Consider the following 23,967-nt stretch of genomic DNA (forward strand, 5'->3'; position numbering starts at 1 on the left):
ACAAAAACAAAACCCTACAATAAATACACTAACTGATCGTATTAAAATGTAGGCAAGAAAATTATTCTTTTATATCTCAGTTCAAATATGCAAAGAAGTGATATTGAATAGCCCATGCAATATCAAATTGCCATCAATTTACATTGGTATCAATGAACAAAGCAAGGATTATGTTGCATTTATCCTCCTAAACATATTTGAAAAGTCCTTAGAAATTCCATGGTGGCCATTAAAGGAAGAGAAACTTACACTTCCTGGTGTGAAAATTTGGGACGTCAAAACAAAAACTGCACTTTAGTCACTTGTTTCAGGATCACTGCAGGGTTAGTTTATCTGGTAAACCTTGTTTACATACAGGAGATAATTATGAAGGAAGATAAGGAAAGGCTTTGAAGACATATTTTAATCTAATTTGCTAAAATGCTGCTTACTTTTGATTGCAATATGTTTTCATTAGATGCAGTTAGTATGTAACATAAAGCAGAGTTTTTAATAAGGCAGTACCCAAAAGCTAAAATCAGAACTGAAAAGTTTAAATCAGTAGATTTAAGAACAAAAAGACAACTTTTTTGGAGATGTTATACCTCAAGAGCACAGTTGTTTATATAGTTTTCAAGCCACTTGTAGCCCTAGTTTATTACTGCATTACAGAATGCGTAAGGAAATGATAAAGATGGTCCTTCTAACAATGAGCCTTTATTAATCAAGTTGCAAGTTATTTCACTCAGTAGCACAAAAAGCAGTATCTCATGGGGGGAAAATGCAGCTATATTTGAACTCAATATATTAATTGGTTAAAAGGTAGATTAATAACTAAAATATGTCTAATCTATTGACAGCCCTAATTAAAATATATTGCTATAAAATTGAACAATGTCTTAACTATCATTAGCCTAGTAGTTATATAGTGTTATGAGTTTGTGGGTGCCGGGTTCCTCTGAATCCCTGGAACCAGTAAGTGTTAGCATTTAATTAAATACTGCTAATTTCAGAAAACTACCAGACAACTACAATCCCTGGATCCAGCAAAGTATTAGAATCTAATTAAGGTTTGGGGTGCTAAGAGATGTACTAGCCATCTCTAATCCTTGGATCAGCAAGTGTTAAAAGATAATTAAGCTCAGCTAGTTTCCTTTTGAGGTGATAGGCAGGTTATGGGCCATTCAGAAAACATGGGCTCAAAGGGACTTAGTGAGACAGCCAAATGGTTGGGGCCCCTCCCGCAACTCATAAAGCCAGAGTTTAAAATAAAGAGTTAGAAACAATGTGAGTTAGAAGTTTAGGGTAGAGGCAGTAATGTGACCTAGAAGTAAAGCAGGAACAGGAGAGTCAGAGCAATTTTCTGAGAGCGAGGTTTGAGAGCTTATTTGCATTCAAGGCTTTGGCTGTGAGAAAAGCAAGGCCTGCTTGGAGTGTTAATGCTGTGAACACCTTCACTGGAGGCTCAGGTTGTATATATGTGTAAATACACTATATATCCTACGAATACCACAGTCTCTGATGTGCCACATTTCCAAAAGGAAATACGGACCCTGAGTGAGAGACTGAAACCCCTGGAATCTTACATAGCTCAAAGACAGGAGTAGCATACAACAACAGTGATTCTTTAACATCAATTTTACTCATTTGAAACCATGCAGGAAGTATGATTCAGTAAGCATTTTGTTAACTGTAACAAAGAAAAAGCTATATTATGCAATAAATGTTTGTAAAATACATTTGTACAAGTGGAAAGCCAGAACATTTGCAGGTGTGTTTTTACTTTGCAGCACTTTGTTTCCTTTCCCCCATTTGCACACATCCTTTCATAAACAAAGAGAACTGGAGCAGCAGCCAGAGTGGCCAGAGTGTTTCTACAAGAGTGGTCATTTTGTTGACTGAAATTCTTGCATTTCCTATGGAGAAAGAGATGGACCAGGGATCAGAGAAACTGTTGGCGTGTGGGGAAAGAATGTATGTCCACCTGCCTGCCTTCCAGACATCTTTGGTCCCTGAATTTGGAAAAGAAGCCAATTATTCCTTATGCCCTCAACATTTCTTTCCTGAGTGCCAAACCTTCTTTCTTCCATGGAACAGAAGGCTTGACCAAGACATTTCGGTGGCTGAAATATCAAAACATCAATTATCCCATCTGTTAATGTTGTTGTTGTTGTTTAGTCGTTTAGTCATGTCCGACTCTTCATGACCCCATGGACCAGAGCACGCCAGGCACTCCTGTCTTCCACTGCCTCCCGCAGTTTGGTCAGACTCATGTTTGTAGCTTCCAGAACACTGTCTAACCCTCTCATCCTCTGTCGTCCCCTTCTTCTGCCCTCAATCTTTCCCAACATCAGGGTCTTTTCCAGGGAGCCTTCTCTTCTCATGAGGTGGCCAAAGTATTGGAGCCTCAGCTTCACGATCTGTCCTTCCAGTGAGCACTCAGGGCTGATTTCCTTAAGAATGGATACGTTTGATCTTCTTGCAGTCCATGGGACTCTCAAGAGTCTCCTCCAGCACCATAATTCAAAAGCATCAATTCTTTGGCGATCAGCCTTCTTTATGGTCCAGCTCTCACTTCCATACATCTGTTAATATAGGGCACAATACATCATGAAAAATTCCTGCACATGCTCTATTGCAATAATCAGAATCTACTGTACTCTTATGCAGTTTATTTCATTTCAATAAGGATTGTGCAGGAACTGATGGTGGATTGTGAGTGACAAGTCACTGGCCACTTCATTTTGCCTTTCCTTTCCAAACCTAGTATCCTTCTGATGTTTTGGGGAACAGCCATGCAAGCTAGGGTTGATATAAGTCATAGTTCAAAATATCTGGAAGGGCAGCTTTTCCTGCATTTAGGTGAGGTTCCTGGGTGTACCAGCGCCAGCTTCCATGCTGTTAGGTACCATCTATAGGCAAGTTTCAGAATGAGTTCTCTTTTCTGTGTTTGTTTGTTTTGTAACACAAGAAAATCTTTAATAAAAACTACAGTGGTACCTCAGGTTAAGTACTTAATTCATTCTGGAGGTCTGTTCTTAACCTGAAACTGTTCTTAACCTGAAGCACCACTTAAGCTAATGGGGCCTCCTGCTGCTGCTGCGCCACCACTGCACGATTTCTGTTCTCATCCTGAAGCAAAGTTCTTAACCCAAGGTAATATTTCTGGGTTAGCAGAGTCTGTAACCTGAAGCGTATGTAAGCTGAAGCGTATGTAACCCGAGGTACCACTGTAACAACAACAACAACAACAACAACAACAACAACACATCTGGAGGGAAACCAGGTTGGAGAAGGTTACCTTACAGTTTGGAGCCATCTCTGTTCCCAACTAATCCCCAGATACTGACTGAAATGTCCATTTCTTGCTTAATGCTATCAAAATCTGAACATATTACAAAGGAAATGAAACAAGTGAAGGAGTGAGGAACCTTTTCTATCCCAAGACTACATTGCCTGCTAGACAATCTTCTGAGGATGACATGTCATTTGTGGGCAGGGCCAGAGGCAAAGTGGGAAGAACAACACTTGTGAATTTTACCCTTGTACAGTAGCATCTACACCAGCTCCCACACCCCTCTCCATCTTTCATCCAGGAAACAAGAGGCATGGTCAGAGTTCAAGGGCACATTTCAGACAGGCAAAAACACTCAAAGAGGGTACATGGCAGGGCTAGTGAGGATGTGTGGCCTGTGGAGACTTCTGAGGGCTAGATATGGGTCCTGGAGAGTCACATTTTGTCATTGTGCCTGAATTTCCCCACTTCTGAAAATGAGAGTTAAACTTTCCACTACTAGATACTGAACTTTCATTCACCTTCACTTGTTAGAGAAACTCTCTTGCTTGCCTTTTACCCATCTCTCTGATGGTCACAGCTTCCCTCTTTCCTGGAATTAGTATGGATGTACTAGTCTGAATGGTGTCAAGATGTAAAGAGCTCTGAAAGAATTCACCTATCTGAGAAGCTAAAGGTCTCATAATACGTCACATCTCTTTTGCAAGGACATCCTTTGACAAATACCTTAGTGTTTAGTTATATATCATGTAGGATTTTATTTTTATTTTTTAAATGTAAACAAAGAGAGCAAGACAGAGCTAGCAGAAAGGTAGGGTTGCTTGGATGCGTCAGCTCTTCATTTGAATGGACATGCACTTAGAGAATTGGCAGACCTTTTCCTAAACCATGACTACCAGAAGCTTGGTAACACAATGACTGTTAATTCAAAATAGAGTAATAGATTCAATCAGATTGTGATGTGTTCCAAAGACCAGCGATAACTTATATTTCACCTTATATAGGAAGAGAGTAACCAACAAGCAGGATGTAAAAAAAAATCCACCAGTCAATGATGTCACGTATGTAAGCCATCTTTTGGAAAAAGAAACCAGGATCCCTAAGGAGCAACAATAATCATCTAACAACACAAAACTCTGCCACCACAGCACCACATACAGATTGCATGGCTTATTGTCACCTGCCAAGTATGGAAAACCATGGACTGGTAAATCAGTCTTTGGGGAGCTGGGGTTCTCATGATGACCCAGAAAGGGAAGATTGGCATTCTTACGACCAAGGACCCTCCAGGACAGATACTTGTTTACAAATGAATTCCTTATCTCCTAAAAGGGTTTCATACAGTGCTGCTAATCACAGCTCCCAAATCTTCTGTGCCTTCACCTTCTGTTACACAATTAATATGGATCACGTCTCTCCCCATAGTCAAAGACAAAACTCATCTTATGAATGGATGAGAAAATGCATGTACTCTACTAATAAAGATAAGTGGACACTATTATATTTCCAACCTCGTAATCTGTCCCCCCCCAAAAAAAAAATCTTTTCTTCTCTAGTAGAACTCTTGGCATGATCCAGCTGAAGTTTCAAATCCCACACATATCTATTCCTCATTCCTCTCACAGAGTGAAAGTGCACTAAGCAAGTGCTTAACTTTGCTACTGAAATCAGTGGAGCTTAAAACTTCTTAACTCTTTGCTGGAACCTTTATTTAGAAATGAAACTTCTGTGCTTATGCAAATTAAATCTACATAATTTCAGCTTCTAAAGGCTGAAATCTTGGTAGCCTGAAATAACTTCACCTTCGCAAAGTTGCAAGTTTCAAAGTTTTATACATTTGTTTAGGTTTGAAAGATGTTGAATCTATAGCACTTTGCAGCATGAGCCACAGTATTATGAAAAAAATCTATTTTTCTTAATAGCATCTCTTTTTTTTACATTAGAATACAGTCTTTCCAATAAAGTTATCCTATGATATTCTTAATGCATGAAAAAATATTCATTATGAGAGGTTGTTGTTTTTTTTTGCTGCCCCCAAATGTTTAGTAGACTGATACAGATGGGCTAAGTTTCATGATGCTCTGATGTTTAAGGAGTCTCACCTCATATTAACATGTTTAAACTAAAAAGCATGCATTGGGTGCTATCCAGCATTAGTCATACCCAACGGATCAGCTCTATGACTTATCTAGGTATCACTCAGTAAGTACAATAAATTACTGACTTAGATGCAAATGAAAAGCATGTCTGCCTTCTGTAAGAAGTGCCTTAAGATCATTTGCCATAATTTGTAATTTCCCCCATTATAGTGTCCTGTTTATTTAATAAATGACTTATTGCTTTACAGAAGACTTTTTGCCATCTGTTTTAAATATATATTCCTGAAGGCCCAAATTAAAGCAGAAAGGGTTGTTGTGGTTGTTTTAATGGAAACCTGTAAGCCAGATTTAACCTCTTCTTTGTGTATGTTGAATTTAAGAATAATGGACCATTGGCAATTCTAGCAAGGTTAACAGCAAAGATAGAATTAAGCTGAAGTTACACACTTTTTCGTGCTGATTAATTTCAGTGGCAAAGTTCAGCACATGCTTAAATACCGGTATCTCCCATTAAAACTTTTGAGTCTTAAAGGTGCTTGAGTTTGGCAAAATTGTGCCTGAAGTGTGCCACTGAGTACCAAGCAGAAGAAGGGTAATTACAGTAGACTAATCCTACAAGATGCTAAACCCATCAATTTAGCTTGTAAAACAACTCTGCTACTAATGGCTACTATCATTCAACGCTGAGATTCATTTGGTGATTGTTCTTGTGCCAAAACATTCGTACTTCTCGTTACTACTTTTGCTTAAAAAAATTAGGAGGCAATACAGATTCAAGTGAGTCTAATTCCAGGTTCTTAAAAATGCCTGTAAATAAAAAATAAAATAGTATAAAACATAAGCCAAAATACTATTGTGCTTGCATGGTTTAGACTGAAGATAGGATACTGAACTTGGACCTGGTAGAACTGGTTCACATCAGTTGTGGCACCCCAAGGAGACTTGTTTAATTTAACGTATTTTTAGTCCCAGGCAAACACTTATATTTCCAAACATCTATTGAGATGTTAATATCTATGGAATTTTAAATACTTGATATTTTTGTGTAAAGCTTTTTATTATTATTTCATTTTACAATGTGTATAAAAGAGAGAGCAATTATAACAGACAAAAATTAAAAGAAGAAAAACAAAACTATACAACAGGCATGTAGAATAAGCAGTTGTACATGAGTCAAAATAACAAAGTCTAAGTAAAGACTATTAACTTTATCAGATCATCAAGTATAGTTCCAGATTTGAAGAATGCTGTTTTTACCTGCTGCTTTACTGGTGTAAAGAATAAAGTTACTTTTGCTGCTTTAATTGTTTTCATTGTTCATTATTTCTTGCTGTAAAGTGCCCCGGAAATGTTTACTGAAAAACAGTGCAGAAACTCATGAAATACATAAAATTCATCTCTGTCATGGCTTCACTAAGAAAGTCTGAGAAATATGGATTATCATCATACATCAGTTTTCCTCAACTTGGTTTTGAACTATAGTTTTAATCAGCTGTGCTGGCTGGGGCTGATGGGAGGCCAAGAGAACTAGAGGGCACCAGGTTGGGGAAGACTTTCCTATGAAATATTTCCGGTGTGCGTTCTTTCAAAAGAATCACCAACAGAATTCCCATACAGAAAACAAGTTGGAAGACACTCTTAAAAGCCTCCTTCAATTGAGAAACAGAGGAATGTATCTTCATTATAAAGTAATACTATTTAACTTTTATACAAGAAGAGATTTGAATCCATGTCTCCTCTAGGCAAATCTGACCACTCTGTTTTCATTCACTTTATGTAAGATGTCATACATATTATAAACATGGTATAGCTCAAGCAAAGGGCCCTTTGCTGTAGCCAAAAAGTTCACACCTCCAGCTGCATGCCTTTGCTTTATTTATCTGGTATTCGTTTATTTTTCTGTGTATTTGGAGGGGGGACGTTTAGTGAGATGAGAGATTTTCCACGACAGTGGGTTCTGCTTATGATCTAAGATTCTGTGGCATTAGAGCAGTTCAACCAATCACTACCAGACATTTTACTGCCATTATTAGATTATCTCTTAGTGCAGAGGTAGCCAACATAGTGGCCTTCAGCTGATTTGGACTACAGCTTCCCATCATCCTTGTCCATTGGTAATGCTAACTGACACTGATGGGAGTTGGAGTCTAACAAAGGTTGGAGGGTATAATGTGCATTACAATACAGTGGTACCTATGGTTACGAACACTTCTGGATACAAACGCTTCAGGTTACGAGCTCCGCTAACCCAAAAGTAGCTGCTCCTGGTTGCGAACTTTGCCCCAAGATGCAAATGGAAATTGCGTGCCAGAGGCACACACACAGCAAGAGGTGAAAGCGGGCCTCAGGATAAGAATGGTTTCAGCTTAAGAATGGACCTCCAGAACGAATTAAGTTCGTAACTAGAGGTACCACTGTATAGAGCTTTGCATATTGCAATTAAGATGCAATACTAAATACAGACAATCAACAACATACATTTTATAGACAAAAAGTCCTCTACATTGGATACAACTTAATCTTTCTCTTTTTTTAATGCAGGGGCATTTGCACAGGGCAGATTTATATGTTTCACATAACTACTGTGTAAGTAAACCCAATAACTGCTCCAATTAAGACAAAGCAAGCTGGGGGTAGGGGATGAAGAAGGGCAAGGGGAGGAGGTGTCTAATTTCTCCCCCACCTGAGGGTCTGAGTGCCAGACATCTGTTTCCAAGGGTAACCATGCATGTGAAACCTGAAGGGTTTGGGTTGGTTTACTTTTTTAAACAGAGTTTTCCAAACTGTGTTTGTGCTACATGTTAGTGTGTCGCTTGCAGTGTGTAGGTGTGTTGCAAAAACACTCCCTGAACTCCTCTAGAGGCTGGAAAGGGGTTAGTTTAACCTCCAGTTTGCTAGTTAAATTGAATTTCTGTGTCATGAAATGATGCATGTCTAAAAAGTGTGTCACTAACATGAAAAGTTTGGAAAGCTCTCTTTTAAAGGCAGGATAGCATATTTTTTAAAAAAATAAATAAATAATTTTTAAAAAGTTAGCATCAGGAGGGGGAATATTTGCCCAATAGAAGAAGCTGCCAGGAATTTGTTAAGCAAGGATGTGTTGCATAGATTCTATATGGTCTGCAACAATAGTGTTTTAGAACCAGGAATCATCAGAAATATAGGTCTTCCTGAGGAATAAACAAACAAAGGTGATGGGAAGCTTGGTGAGAAACAAAACTCCTTACCTAAATGGTGTCTCTAAAAAAATAGCTACAAGAGCATATACAATGGGTTGCTGAAAAGGTGAAATAAAAAGCCCCTCCCCTATTTTTTTAATAAAAATGCAAAGGCACAAGAAATAGGGGAAGGGCTATAGCTCAGTGGTACAACAACTGTTTTACATGCAAAAGGGCCAAGTCCCCAGCATTTATAGGTAGGTCTTAGAGAAATGCGTCTGAATCCCTAGAATGCCACTGCCAGTCAGTGCCAATACTGAGTTACCATAGATTATGCAACAGTCTGAATCGGTATAAGACAGCTTCCTATGATCCTGTATGTTAAATGAAGGACTATAGCTCAACGGTAGAGCACATGTTTTGCAGACAAAGGTCCCAGGTTCAATCCCTAGTCTTTCCATTAAGGGCTGGGAAATATTCCTGGCTGAAACCCTGGAGATTTCCTGCTGAATCAGCATAGATGGATCAATGGTCTGAACTGTTATAACACAACTTCCTATATTTCTAAAATGTTTATAATCTGAATATTAATTTCACAATGCAAGTGAGCTGTGCCAACTTTCTCTTAGCCAAGTGTGCCATTGGTTTTAAGAGCTCTCATAGTGAGCCACAGACCTTTTTAACACTTCTTTTAAACAGCTTTGATATGCAGAACTGGGTCTTCCTTCTCTTTCTTCAGCAGCAAAATTGCCTGAAAGGGTGCTAATCTTCACAGCAAATAAAAAAAAAAGTTTCTTTCAGCTTTATTGTCTTTAGAAAAAATGTTCTGTGAATTTTATGAGGGGGAAATAGGTTAAACTCCCCCTCCCTCATCTCTGTTATTCTTATTTACTAAAGAGGTGTTAGAATAAGAGCACTTAAATTTTATCTCTTGTATTTGCAATTTTAAGACTTTATACTTTGTAACTTGAAATGCAATTATCTGTCACAGAAAGGTTTTTCTTACTCAGAAATTATAGATATTTTAACAAATCTTATCCAATGTAAAGGAACTGCTTCGAGCATTTGAAATGCCCTGTAAACATACTATGGGTTGTATCCAGCTGAATCTTACTCAGAGTAAACCAGCTGAAACTTATGTTTATTTGTATCCTTAATTTCAACTAGTTTGCTCTTCAGTATGAATAGCATTGGATGAAATATGACCCAAGTATACCAATTCTATGCATGCTTATGAAGAAGCCACACTCAATTCAAGGAGCTAAACCCCAATAAAATGTGCATAGCAGCCTTACAGACTGATCCTAGGTTTGCTTACCCTTAAGTAAGTCCTTGTGAGATCTGAAGGATCTACTTCTAAGTAACTGTCTGTATAAGTGAACACTTGTGCAGACTTGTTAAGGAGTCTTAATGAATTAAGTTCCAGTGATTTAAAAGTAAATATTCATATGACTGGGCTGCAAGTTATAATAATTAAATGAGCAATAACAAAAAAATTATACAGATTCAGGTAGGTAGCCGGAAATTATACAATCACCTTTAGGGATTTCACTCAAAAGAATTTAGCTATTTTAGCGAAATATGTCTTAGTGCACTATTTAAAGAAACCTTCCAGATTCAGTTGAACAGGGTTCCATTCTGAGATTTTGCAGAAATCAGTAAAAGAAATTAGGCATCCATCTATTTCTGTCTGCTTGTTTTCCTGGAGATGAAAGAGAAGTTGACATTTGTTTAGGGCTTGTAAATTCCAAACCAATTGGCTTGTGTGTCTGAATGTGAAATGAGGTCTCAATAAGAACTTCTTGCTGCTCTTTTGTGTGGCATGTGCTTCATCTTAACACCTCAATGGAGTTTAGGGAACTACTTTAAAGAATACTTTGCATTACAGTTTGTTCCAAAACTTTCACATCAAAACAACCTGGGAAGATCAGAAAGGTTTGTTAAGAACCCAAATCAACACTGCAGAAGTTACATGTGTTTTATTTATTTTTAGTCAGTGTTGATTTCAATAATTTTTTTAATATGTTTAATATCTGCTTTTAACTTTTTATCAGTAATTTTAATGTTTTATTTTATACTGTTGTAAACCTCTTTTTTTATTAAAGTAAATGAATAAGGCCCCTAATCCCCTCCTCATACAATGCCAGGAACGTTGGGGACCAAATATTGCAGGCAGAATTTTTGTATGGATCCTGCCCTTTTGAAATGTTGAGCATTGGTGTGTTCAGGCAAATGTCTGAACAGTGACTTCTAAATACATGGAGCCCAATCCACTGGAAATTTGTGTTGAAGGGGCTTTTCTCAAAAGAGCTTCCTTGTAGATTGTGCCCATGAGAAGTAAAATAGTAGTAGTAGTAGTAGTAGTAGTAATTTTTAAAAAATTATTTATACCCCAGCCAGGGCCGGGTTCACGGTGGCTAACACCAGATATGAATTACAATAAAACGTAATAGAAAAAACAGCAACAAACAAACAGTTAATTAAAATACGGTTTAAAATAGAAGTACATTACACTCAGGCTGCAATCCAGCCACATTTATCTTGAGATAAACCCCACTAAATTCAACAGGACTTATTTCTGAGCTAAGTATACATGTTTAGGATTACATTTTGATAAGATTGTACATGATCAAATGAAAGTACTTTTCCACACTGTAAGTAACCATATGGAGATTATTAAAATCTTTTGAATACAATATTTTCTCAATCCTGCAGGATTGTATTTTCAACTGGCTCAACTTTTATTATAAATTTGTATCATGGATAAACTGATGAATTTCTGAGTTAATAATAGTTTTTTTAAATATGCAATTATGTTATTTCATTTGTGGTTCTTCAGCAATGTCTTGGAGGATTAAATACATAAAGGCAAGGAAATGTTTTATTTTTGTCAAAATAATTATGATTGTAAAATACAATTTCAACACACTTATAAAATGCATGCTATATACCTTGGACTACCACAGGACGAAAGGGAGAAATGTGCTAAGAGGACGGTACGCTTGGCAAACCCTCACTGTGATCAACTCCCAGCCGGAAACCTATTTCCCCACTGTGGAAGGACGTGTGGATCCAGAATTGGCCTCTACGGTCACTTTCGGTCTCAGTTAAAACAGTATTCATGGAAGACAATCTTACTCAGCTATGAGTGATTGTCAAAGACGAAGACTACCACATTATTGCAGATTTACAGCTATAGTGGTAAATAACATGTTCCTAAATAAATGCAGTCACTTTGTATTGAATTCTCTACTTCTGTCTGGAACAAGGGCTAACCAAATAGCAGCCTGTGGCCTGAACCTACCAGTCTAGCACTAAATTAGATCACCCTTATTATCCACTTTGACTGCTTTCTCCCTGCAGCTGCAATACAGGCAAAGGGCTCTTTACAAAGCAAACTCATCCATTCCCATGTGTTGTGAAGACCTTTCTCCCATTACCAAAGTTATCCCTAGTGAGGCCAGAGATGTAGCAATATGGCAGATGTCCTGTCACCTGAGTTTTAGTCTCCTTGTGTGGGGTTTTATATATTGGTGGCATTGTGCTGCTCTTGAGTGCTGAATTACACCATATCCTATGCACTGTTATGCAACATTTTTAAGTCAATGGGAAAAACCTTCCCTGTAGAAAGTTATGCCATCCATAAAGGCATTATCAAGCATTAAGGAGTATAACATACATCAAATAGGAGTCACCAATGTTTGGAGGCCAATGGGTATATTAGTGCAGTAGACCCTGGTCACATAACAGCTGTTGAGGGTGTGTGGCACAACTAACTGGCCGTTGTGGGATGTGTGACATCACACAAAATAGCTACCACATTAAAAGAGCAGAAAAGGGCCCACAAAATGGTGCAGTCATGTCCCCCCACCATTAATGAAGAAAAGGCACCAGTGTCAGCCGCTGCTGCACTCAGAGGAAAGCTTTTTATATGCCTCTTCTGCCTAATGACACCTAAATGTGGGCACATTAAGGAAGTGTTCTTTGTAGAGGATGCTAAGCCAGTGCAAATATGAACCAAGCAAGAAGAGCAAACAGTGTCTTGTGCTCTATAGATTTTTGAGGTGATATTTATTGAGACATTTAGCAAGTGCCATAGGAGGTACTGGCAAGCACACTGGTGCCTGCTGGGAATCACACTGGCAATCTCTTGGATGCAGTGTTTTTCTATGCTGCTGCTGACTTCCCTCTGTCAACATACCTTCACTGATGGAATGGTGCTGCCAATATATTCCACTGGTGGCAGACTATTGTTTTGCTGTCATAGCAGGGCTTTTGTCAAATCCTATAGCTCCACAACCAGTGGATTCTGCACAAAGGACCGCACTCTATATTCTTCTCTCTCATGAACAGTGAGGCAAGTTTTGCCACAGCAGTCCACATTTGCACCTCAGTTGCTGCCAACTCTCCCTCTCTTGCATTTAACAAATAGTTAAATGAACCAAATAATAATAAAGATACAAGAATTCAGTCAACATTTGTGGTTTCTATTTTTTTTTGGGGGGGGGAATAGTTTTATTGCTCATTGCTTTGTGAGAAGGTGGAGACCTTGAAGAGGATATTTATTCATTTTTCCACAAGCCCTTCCTTTAGCAGTTGGGGTTGTGCATTTACTTGCTTTTTATACAGATAGGTATAGTCTCTGTTTAATAATTTAAAGACCATCACCTTTAGGGCAGCCTTTCTCAACCGGTGGGTCCCCAAATGTTGTTGAACTACAACTCCCATCACCCCTAGCTAGCAACGCCAGAGCTCAGGGATGATGGTAGTTGTAGTCCAACAACATCTGGGGACCCACAAGTTGAGAACCGCTGCTTTAGGGGGGTGGGTTTTGTGGGTTTTACGAAGAAACTCCATTCTTCCACGTGGCAAGGAGCTCAGTCTCCCACTTGGCTGCTTTTTACTTTCATCTGACGTGCCACACTTCTTTCTGAGGGCCAGCCAACGATTTTTTCCGTACTCCTTATCCCTTGTAAAACCACCTGCGTGTTTCCACTGCTGGGTGATGAAGACAACTTCTCAACCCAGAAAGCCGGGAAACCATTCACAGGACCAGGCTATGTGGGTCGTCGCAGCCGAAATCGCACCACCTCTTACTTCTTCAGGTGCTTCCCGGCCTCTAAACTGTCTTCAGCTTCGGTTTCGTCTCCAAAAGCCTCGGCGGCAGCGGTGGCCCCACTCGGCGCATGCCCACAGGCCTCCCGCGAGCCAGCGACTAACTGCCGCCAACCTGGGCCAAACCCCCCCCCCATCTCCCGCGAGCGGGGCGCACGCGCGTTTCCAGATCGCGAGCCGGAGAGGGAGGGGGGGCGATGAGCGTCCTGCTCCCCAACATGGCTGACTTTGACACTATCTATGAGCTGGAGGAGGAGGAAGACGAAGAGGAGGAGGAGTCCGAGACTGTGGTGAGGAGTCAGGAGCTGCCGCGGCTCCGGGACGCGCCTGAACCCGTGGCTGTGAGGGGCGTCGGGCAAATCACTGTGTAAGGAACCTGGGGAGTGGGTGACGGGGAGAGGGAGAGGGCGGCTGCTGGCTGACGGGACTAGGCAGGGGGCGGGGCGAAAGGGGCGGGGCGAGGGAAGAAGGGGAGGGCGGCGGTGACGCGGGTGAGGGTTGTGGGGGAGGAGGGGTTTGGGCTCGCCGGCTACAGGCCTGCCTGGCGCCAAGGGTGCCTCTGAGGGAGTGCAGAGCATAGCTGTCAACTTGAAAAGTTGAAAATAAGGGATCAGCAGCCTCACCTGTCTATGGGATATCTAATAATCCTGGATAGCAGCGGGAAAGGGCACTGGAATAAGGGAATTTCCCGCAAAAAAAGGGAAGGTTGACAGCTATGGTGCAGAGAGCGCAGTTTCCTCATTCAACTCATCAGGGGCTTCGGAACTCCGTGAAGCAGAGGGAGCCCCTGAGTGTGTGCAGAGAGCCATTCGTGCAGCCCTTTTTCGTTTTCTTCCTTTCGTGCGAAGGAGGAGCACATTCCTGCAGCACATTTCATTTCATTCTCGTTGGAAGTGCGTGCAGCTGGGAGGGTTATGCGGGGGGGGGGTACCTCCTGGAATATCTCACTCGGCACTAGGGCCCTGCGATCCACATGAGCAGCTTTGTGCTGTGTTTTCATTTGACGCCCTTTTTCTGGCAAATCCTCGTGCAGCGGAGGAGGCGGGCTGGGAACGGGAGAAGGGCTTTCAGATCAGAAGGTGTTTGGGGTACAGATTTATACGCGCACGTGTGGATAATGGATATATGACAAGTGCCCAATTTTATTGCTTGGAAGGGGGAAAAGAGGTTTGCTGCGGAATGAAGCAAATCTGGAGATAACACACTGAGGCTTAATTGAATGAGTTGTGGTCAACCTACAATAAATACTGTATAAAGCACAACTCACGCCACAACACAGGCACCTGCCACATCCTTCTAGATGCCTTGGGATTCAGTTATGGCTCTCGCTCTTTTGGTTGCATTAAAAAACAAAAACCCTGTTAATTTAAAATTTTTCTAAAAAATTGCTAAGTTGGGCTGGGGAGAGGATCCATAATTATATTACTCCAATAAAACACTATTGAGGCAAGTAAAATTAGATTGATTTGAGGCCTGCAGGACTAGTAAATGGACAGCTCCAAACAATCTGGTTGTGCTGTCATAAGAATCCTGGGTGTTTCTGAATGACTGCAAAATAGAATCAACCTCTCTAGGTTGGTTGGTTTGCTAACTTTTCGTCTAGCTTAATTTAGCCAGTTGAGTTCTGTACTGCAGTAAAGGCAAAAGGCACAGCTATATGGGTTTTGCATGTTTTATTCATAACGGCATTTTGATCCCACCTTTCCATTTTAATGTTAGCAGCATGTTTATTAAAAGCAACCAACATTTTAAAAGCAATATACAAATTAAAAATAGGTTGGAGCAGTACATAAAATTTATTGAAATATTGCAAAGTTTAGCAACTGAACAGGACTGATACTTTCAGTAAAGCAACAGTTCAGAAGTTGTTCTCTTTGGATTAGAACAAAAACTCTTGAGTCTCACATAACTGCTGATAGTTTACACAAATAGTCATTTGGAAAAAAATTACATGTATTGTTTATTTAAAATATATATTTTATGCTATGAAAACTACACTTCTTTGTTAATATTACTCTTGAATTTTACTCACACTTCTCCAGAAATGGTTCATGATAGTCAGTGTTGTATACTGTGCTACTGAATAGAAAAGAAACATCTTAATACAACAAGGGAACCATCTTTTATTTCTAAAAAATACAGTGGTACCTCGGGTTAAGTACTTAATTCGTTCCGGAAGTCTGTTCTTAACCTGAAACTGTTCTTAACCTGAAGCACCACTTTAGCTAATGGGGCCACCTCCTGCTGCCGCGCCGCTGGAGCACGATTTCTGTTCTCATCCTGAAGCAAAATTCTTAACCTGAAGCACTATTTCTGGGTTAGTAGTCTGTAACCTGAAGCGTATGTAACCTGAAGCGTATGTAACCTGAGGTACCACTGTACTTTTGATTTTTACCATATCATTTTAAAAAGCATCTTCTAAACCTTTTATTATTCCTTAATAATTGTAGTCTTTTAAACACCATAAGCATTGTTTTATCATTTTATATTTATTGGATTTGCACTCAGACTCTTTGGTCTTTGAAATAAGTGAGTGTACTTTGCACAGTATTTGTCAATTTGTTTCTCAGCTGTTTTCTTACAAACATCAGGTTGGATGTTTTGGATTGCACCCACTCTGTATTTCATTTTTTTTCTACTCTATTTAATAAACCTTTATCAAACATTATTGCTATTATTACTCCTTTTGGGAGTAGCATTTGCATCTTGTATTTCTTGTTTTCCTACTGACCTATGTGTCATCTCAGTATATTTTCCTTCTTTCTTCTGTATTCCCATCCTGTTTGCTTAAGCCAGTGATGGTCAACTCGGCCCTCCAGCGCTTTGGGAACTGCAATTCCCATTATATCCCTGACCACTGGTCCTGTTAGCTAGGTGGGGAGCTTTGTTCATATATAATGCTTAACTGGGGTTTAATAAATCATAGTTTAATAACATCATCATCATCATCATCATGAAACCTTTATTAGCATCACTTACAAACATTCACTTACAAACATAAATAGGCCAGTGCAATCTCGTTGCCATTTCAACAGTACAGTCATTTGCCAAAGGAAAGAAGAGGCGAGCAATCTATTTCACCTCTGTGGGTCTCCAGCAAGGGCAGGGTCCTGTAGCGTAATACAGTGGTACCTTGGGTTAAGAATTTAATTTGTTCTGGAGGTCTGTTTTTAACCTGAAACTGTTCTTAACCGGAGGTACCACTTTAGCTAATGGGGCCTCCTGCTGTGCCGCCGCCACACGATTTTTGTTCTCATCCTGAAGCAAAGTTCTTAACCTGAAGCACTATTTCTGGGTTAGTGGAGTCTGTATCCTGAAGCGTCTGTAACCTGAAGCATCTTTAACTCGAGGTACCACTGTAGAGGAACTTAGCTTCTGTCTTGGTGAGCTCCTGGTCTCTTGCCTGTAATAAGAAGTGAATGACCTCTGTCTGGTTTCCATATTGGGATACATACCAGTAGTTGGTCTAAAAATTGTTGGTGGAGATCATCATACATTTTTAAGGACCATGTGAGCTAGAGGTTCCACCAGGTGAGCATCACATGAGCAGATCCTATCTCCTGCCATACCCGTGAACCTACCCCAAAGGAGGTTAGGATTAAAATTGAACCTAGCCAGCGAAAAAGCCCTTCTTTCTTGCGGGTTAAACAAAAATTGCAGATAATTGAGGTTAAATTCCTGCGCCCAAGAGAGTCAAATATAAAGAGGGAAACATGTTTTTTCCACAGCTAAAATTGGTTTCTGGCGATCTATGTCCCACAGCCTAGTTTTTAACATGGCCTTGGTGATTGGAAAAGCCACAGCACCCAAGAGATGCTCTGAAAGCCCAAGTTGCCGTATCTTTGTGCAAAACAATTGTAGCCCTGGGGAAGGGAAGGAGTCTGACAGAACTTTGCTAAGTAAAGTATCTTTGCCTGCTGAAAAACAAATGTTTAGCCAGCATAAAAGAAACTTGTCCAGGCAACTATCTCTAGCTTATATTGGCCTCCCTCTAGACACAAGGCTGCGTAAGGTACACAGCGTGGGACAGCAAAAATCTTAAATAGAAAGGCTGCCTGCACTCATTCCATTGACTGGGTAAACCCTGACATTTTTTCCCTGAACAGGGCTGCCTTAAGATGTCTTCTGAATGTCAGGTAGTTGTTTATCGTTTTGACATCTGATGGGAGGGCGTTCCACAGGGCGGGCGCCACTACCGAAAAGGCCCTCTGCCTGGTTCCCTATAGCTTTGCTTCTCGCAATGAGGGAACCGCCAGAAGGCCCTCAGCGCTGGACCTCAGCGTCCGGGCAGAATGATGGGGGTGGAGACGCTCCTTCAGGTATACAGGACCGAGGCCGTTTAGGGCTTTAAAGGTCAACACCAGCACTTTGAATTGTGTTCGGAAACGTACTGGGAGCCAATGTAGGTCTTTCAAGAGCGGTGTTATGTGGTCCCGGCGGCCACTCCCAGTCACCAGTCTAGCTGCCGCATTCTGGATTAGTTGTAGTTTCCGAGTCACCTTCAAAGGTAGCCCCACATAGAGCGCATTGCAGTAGTCCAAGCGGGAGATAACTAGAGCATGCACCACTCTGGCGAGACAGTCCGCGGACAGGTAGGGTCTCAGCCTACGTGGAGTTGGTAGACAGCTGCCGTGCATACAGAATTGACCTGCGCCTCCATGGACAGCTGTGAGTCCAAAATGACTCCCAGGCTGCGCACCTGGTCCTTCAGGGGCACAGTTACCCCATTCAGGACCAGGGAGTCCTCCACACCAGCCCGCCCTCTGTCCCCCAAAAACAGTACTTCTGTCTTGTCAGGATTCAACTTCAATCTATTAGCCGCCATCCATCCTCCAACCGCCTCCAGGCACTCACACAGGACCTTCACCGCCTTCACTGGTTCTGATTTGAAAGAGAGGTAGAGCTGGGTATCATCTGCATATTGATGGACACCCAGTCCAAACCCCCTGATGATCTCTCCCAGCGGCTTCATATAGATGTTAAAAAGCATGGGGGAGAGAACGGAACCCTGAGGCACCCCACAAGTGAGGGCCCAAGGGTCTGAACACTCATCCCCCACCACCACTTTCTGAACACGGCCCAGGAGGAAGGAGCGAAACCACTGTATAACAGTGCCCCCAGCTCCCAGCCCCTCTAGACGGTCCAGAAGGATGTTATGGTCGATGATGTCAAAGGCCGCTGAGAGATCCAGCAGAACTAGGAAACAACTCTCACCTTTGTCCCTAGCTTGCCGGAGATCATCAACCAGTGCGACCAAGGCAGTTTCAGTCCCATGATGAGGCCTGAACCCCGATTGGAAGGGATACAAATGGTCCGCATCCTCCAGGCGTTCAGCAACCATGCGCTCAATCACCTTGCCCAAGAATGGAAGATTTGAGATATTTGGCCATACTGGCTGGGTCTAAAGATGGTTTTTTAAGAAGCGGTTTAATGACCGCCTCTTTCAGCGGATCTGGGAATGTTCCCTCACAGAGGGAAGCATTCACCACCCCACAGAGCCCATCGCCCAGCCCTTCCTGGCTTGCTTTTATTAGCCAGGATGGGCAAGGATCAAGGAGACAGGTGGTTGGTTTCATGCATCCAAGCAGCCTGTCCACATCCTCAGGGGTAACGGATTGAAATTGATTCCATGAAACTTGACCAGACAGGGCTCTAGCACTCTCCCGCCCCAGCCCTGCTCCCACGGTGGTGTCTAGCTCCTTCCAAATATGAGTGATTTTATCTGCAAAAAACTTTGCGAAATCGTTGCAGTGGTGCTAAAGTGGTGCTTCAGGTTAAGAACAGTTTTAGGTTAAGTATGGACCTCCGGAATGAATTAAGTACTTAACCCAAGGTACCACTGTACTTGGCGGCTAAATGGAATAACACTATACAGTTATGTAAAGTGGATTTCCCTGGCCTAAACCCTGCCTGCTCTGGGCCTATGATGTTGCTCACATCAAGCCACGTGGTTAATTTGGATAATAGATGTTTTGCATACAATTTCCCAATATTTGACAATAGATTTATTGGTTGATAGTTGGACGGTATGTTTTTGCCCTCCTTTTTAAAGATTGGGATGATTATGGATTTCTGCCATGAATTAGGCATAATTCCAATTCTGTCCACCACAGTGAATAGTTCTGCTAAACCAGTCTGGCTTGGCTTTAATTAGTTCAGGCGGGACGGCATCAGGGCCTGCGGCTTTGCCTAGTTTCATCTGAGAAATTAAATTTTCAACTTCAGTAATGGAAATGGGGGCCACTCAACCAGGGTCAACGAAGGGGCAAGATCTTGGCTGTCTGATGGAATACAATTGTCGTAGAAGATCGCCTTAAAATGCTCTACCCATGGAATAGATGGAATCAATGTCAGTCGATGATCTTGGGTCTGTGGGGGGTCTGCAATAACCTTCCAAAATTTATTATGATCATTGGTAAGGATGGCTGAAAGCAGTGAATCCCAGCAAGCCTGGTTGTATCTTATCTGGCTAAGCTGGATTGACTCCCTAACAAAATATGTGTCAGGCAATTGAGAGCTGCCTGACTGTCTAGACTCTCTGTAGATTCTCCTAACCTCTACTTTAATGCCTTTGATTTCGTTATCAGTCCACTCGCCAAACCCTGATTTCTTAGGTGGCCTGTGCAAGTGTGAATGGGGCAATTTGGTTATTAGCGTGTCCATAAGCTCCTCAAACCAAGTGACTCTAGCTATTGGGGAAAGTTCACCACTCCCTACCGAGATCAGGTGAATCACACGATCAGAATGCACCAAGGTTTGGAAAGACGATAGTGTATGCTCGTTAATTCAAATCCTTATGTACTGAGGACACTGTACCTGGGGGTGGGGTGGATTGATTATATATTCTGGCACTCACGATGGAAAGACAAATTTACATTGAAGAGGGAGATAGTCACTAAGCATAGGATCACCTATGTGGAACTCAACCACTTGGGGCAGCAATTTAGTGGGGACCAGAATATAGTCTACCACACTATTTCCTTGTGAGGAGAGGAAGGTAAAGTTCCCAGAGCCTTCCTAGTCTGGCAGTCCATTAATCCACACCAAAACCCTGGTGGTAGTCAACTTGGTGAGCTGTAATTCCGCCAGGTTGATTTCTAAATCCTGTGACTCTTGTTCCCATAAGCAGAAGTCAGGAAGAGCAGTAGAGTCCAAGCTCTCCCAAGCTTTTGTATATACTTCCCGCCCTTGGCATAGGCGGGCATTAAAATCCCCTGTCAAGACAATGAGAAAATCGGGGCAAATAATGTCCAGATTCTTGAGCACGTGTGCAAGGAGATCTCATTGATGGTTCTTGGCTATGACAGTAGAGGTGGGAGGAATATACACATTAGCCTGTAACATGTCCTGGCTCTCCAGCTCTATCTTTGTTGCTAAAATTTTGCAATTTGCATTAGTCAAGAGAATGTGTTCACATTTTATATGGGGAGCCACCAGGGATAGCAAGCCAACCGAGGGCCTGCCTTTCTTGTGGAGTTTGACTGCCAGAACCGCATAGGCGTTATAGTCGGCAAAGTCAATGTGCTGAGTTGACCAAGTTTCTTGTAAACAAACTATATCGTGCTCTCTTATTAACTTAACAAAGTCAGGATAGCATAACTTTGAGGACCATCCTGCCACGTTCCATGATACAACTTCAGGGAAGAGTGTTGCACCCAGTTTCCCACCTTGGCACAAAGTCAGTCTAAGTAGATGTCATTAGATTGGCTATCACTAGGGGCCCCAGGCGGAACCTGTAGCAATTCCTCTAGTGCCTCAGGGGCACCAGTTAGACCATGGTCCCTGATGTTGACGCTTCTTGAACTGTCTGCTGTCGACTCCTTGTTTGAAGTCAAGTAGCCAATTGGGGGGGGGCAAGATCACTAGGACTGAGAGCATCGACGGGAATATGCATCCCAGAAATCGTTCCTGGCGGTTCTTCTTCTGTTGAGGTGTCCTCTAGTGCCAGCATAACCAAGTCAGCATTTGCGAGGCAAGATGAAGGTTGATGTACTACGATATTAACTTCTTGCAGATGGGCTTTGAGGCAGTCCTGGAACACAGGTGGGAGAATAGGTTGCTTAGTAGTTTGTGATACATCCGGCAGGTTAGGCATTATGTTACCTATCGGGGAAGTTTCTGGTTGGTCCTCAGCTAGGCAGAATCACAACTCAGCACTCGGGGTGACCGGCTTCCCAGTGTGCATCTCCTGATCGAGTTCAGATAATTCCCCAGACATCTGTGTAGTTTCTCACCTTGCTCGCTCATCCTCCTTAAGTGGGGGCAAAGTCTGTTCTATTGGCAGAAGTGTGGATGAAATATCTATAGTGTCAGACATGCTAATTCAGCGTATAGTTGGGTTCAGTCCCTTGGTCTGCAAATGCCTGCCTTTCTTGGTTGGGTGAGTCCCTTACCAGGGATTCCTCCTGTAGAAAGGCCAGTATCTCCTCTTTTCCAGACCTTTCATTATTCATATTCCTGCTGCCCACATGAGCAGGTTCATGGGGGTTTACCCTAGGCTTGTTGAGGTCACGCATCGAATCTTAAATACTGTTTGTTATTTCTTCAATTTCCTCAAGTATTCCTAAGGAATTCCTAAGGAGTGGAGATTTCTTTAGAGTCACTCTTTGAGGCCCTCCTGTATTAGCTGCAGCTGTGTTAGTATCAGTCAGAGGAACTGGAAGATTTCCACGTTGGCTTAACCTTGAAGGTGGTGCAAAGCTTGGGTCGGGGGATAGTTTAATAAGCCACGGTTTAGCATTATGTGGGAACCAGGCCAATATTCATTCAGACTAAGCAGAGTACTTGCTTTTCTTGTGTTCAGCTCAGCATACCTCCTTCCCTAGCCACCAATACAGTCATAGTTACATTCTTATTTCAGTTACATTCTTAATATAACATCCTTATATTAGTTGCAGCCCTTTTCCTTTCTGACCTATGTTTATGTAGGATGCTCATTTCAGTCTGTCAATCTCTAAGCCTTTTCAAGGAGCAAAACCTCATATATTATACAGTATAATGCATCACATGCAGGACCTGCTTTTCCTGTAGGATTTTTTCCTCCCTGAGGTACTGTTTGCTGTTTGCAATCCATTACATATTACTGTTCCCATTTTTATATAATACTATGCTATTTCATTCATCCAAAAGCCTGAGGTGGCACAAAATTGAGAAAATCACTTGTTGGTGCCAAGTATTGGTCTCCCACTGGGCACAATTATGTGAAAGATTACAAACTGCCTCCATTTTGTCCGGCTTTCAGAGGGCAAATCTATTTTATCCATCATTTGGTGGGGCATAGGGCCAGCCCTGGCATTGACCTCCGAAAGCTGGGAAATCTCTCTATGCATGGGAATAAATAAATGGAGATGGGGTTTACTTCACTCTCCATTTGTTTGTTTACTTCCCTCTGCAGCTCTTGATACTCTAAGCCATTTCTACCCTGCCTCCCAAAAGCTGCTCGTGTTGTTGCCTAACCTTGCCATTGAACAGCTGAGAGCAACCTGGCAGCTTGGAAGCCCATGGAAAAATAGACTGGGGTCATTTACTTCTGAGTTAAAAGAAATAAAAATAAACCTTGCCATGTTGTTCAAGCCTATTTTCTACCTTCTCTCCTTCTGTGTGTGTGCATCTCTCTCCTGTCTGTTAGGGGACGTTTTTTCACCTCTCCTTTGATATCCATGCTGTACATCTATAGCTTTAATTTTAGAGAAAGTGTGCTAATTTAAATATTATCCATACAGTAAAATAAAAGTTGTAACACTTTGTTAAAGGTAAGTAAATATTTTAAAGTTTCAGATGCCAAAGTAGTAACAGTTGCTTGGACATTAGCCCATTCTCTGCCTCATAATTCTATCCTTATTTCAAACAATGTATTATACTGGTATATAATGATGTTTATCTGGTGACATGTCACATCTCTTTTTTTAAAATAATATTTATTAAAGTTTCAAAAGGTACAAAAAACAAAACAGAAAAAACAAAAAAACACAAAAAATCCCACCTTTAAGATCTCATTTTCAATAACTTCTTTTCACGACTTCCCCTCACCTCCCCTTCTTGTATTCCAAGTCCAGTTATTTGTTCAGCAAGTTTTTATCCCTAATATCTTAACCTTAATTTGTTAATGTATTTCTTTATAATAGATTTTAACCCTTAATTCATTATTATATTTAGTTCAGTTTATAAAAAAATTTTTAGATTATATACCTTAATCATATGTAAAAAGAAGAGAGAAAATTTTTCTAAGGTTGACCCTATTTCCCTTCCACGAATTCCCCATTCTTATAATAATAAACAACATAAAGTTTTAACACAGCAAAAAAAGATCAGGCCCCCTTTG

General features: G+C 41.3%; 2 protein-coding genes across 3 annotated transcripts in view; one reads left to right on the forward strand and one right to left on the reverse strand.

Moving 5' to 3' along the window:
* The window catches only part of LOC309523972 (ras-like protein family member 11A-like), a 212,123-nt gene that overhangs the window by 24,494 nt on the left and 163,662 nt on the right, over window positions 1-23,967 (reverse strand). The gene's annotated exons all lie outside the window — the stretch shown is intronic.
* The window catches only part of CHIC1 (cysteine rich hydrophobic domain 1), a 40,114-nt gene continuing 29,788 nt past the window's right edge, over window positions 13,642-23,967 (forward strand). For both annotated transcript variants that reach the window (XM_082208296.1, XM_082208297.1), the window contains exon 1: window positions 13,642-14,013. In XM_082208296.1, coding sequence (XP_082064422.1) covers window positions 13,844-14,013 — 170 coding nt within the window. In that variant the 5' untranslated portion in view covers window positions 13,642-13,843. The remainder of the gene's footprint in view (window positions 14,014-23,967) is intronic.

The sequence above is a fragment of the Podarcis vaucheri genome (assembly GCF_965113315.1).
Source record: "Podarcis vaucheri genome assembly, chromosome: Z".
Taxonomy (NCBI): domain Eukaryota; kingdom Metazoa; phylum Chordata; class Lepidosauria; order Squamata; family Lacertidae; genus Podarcis; species Podarcis vaucheri.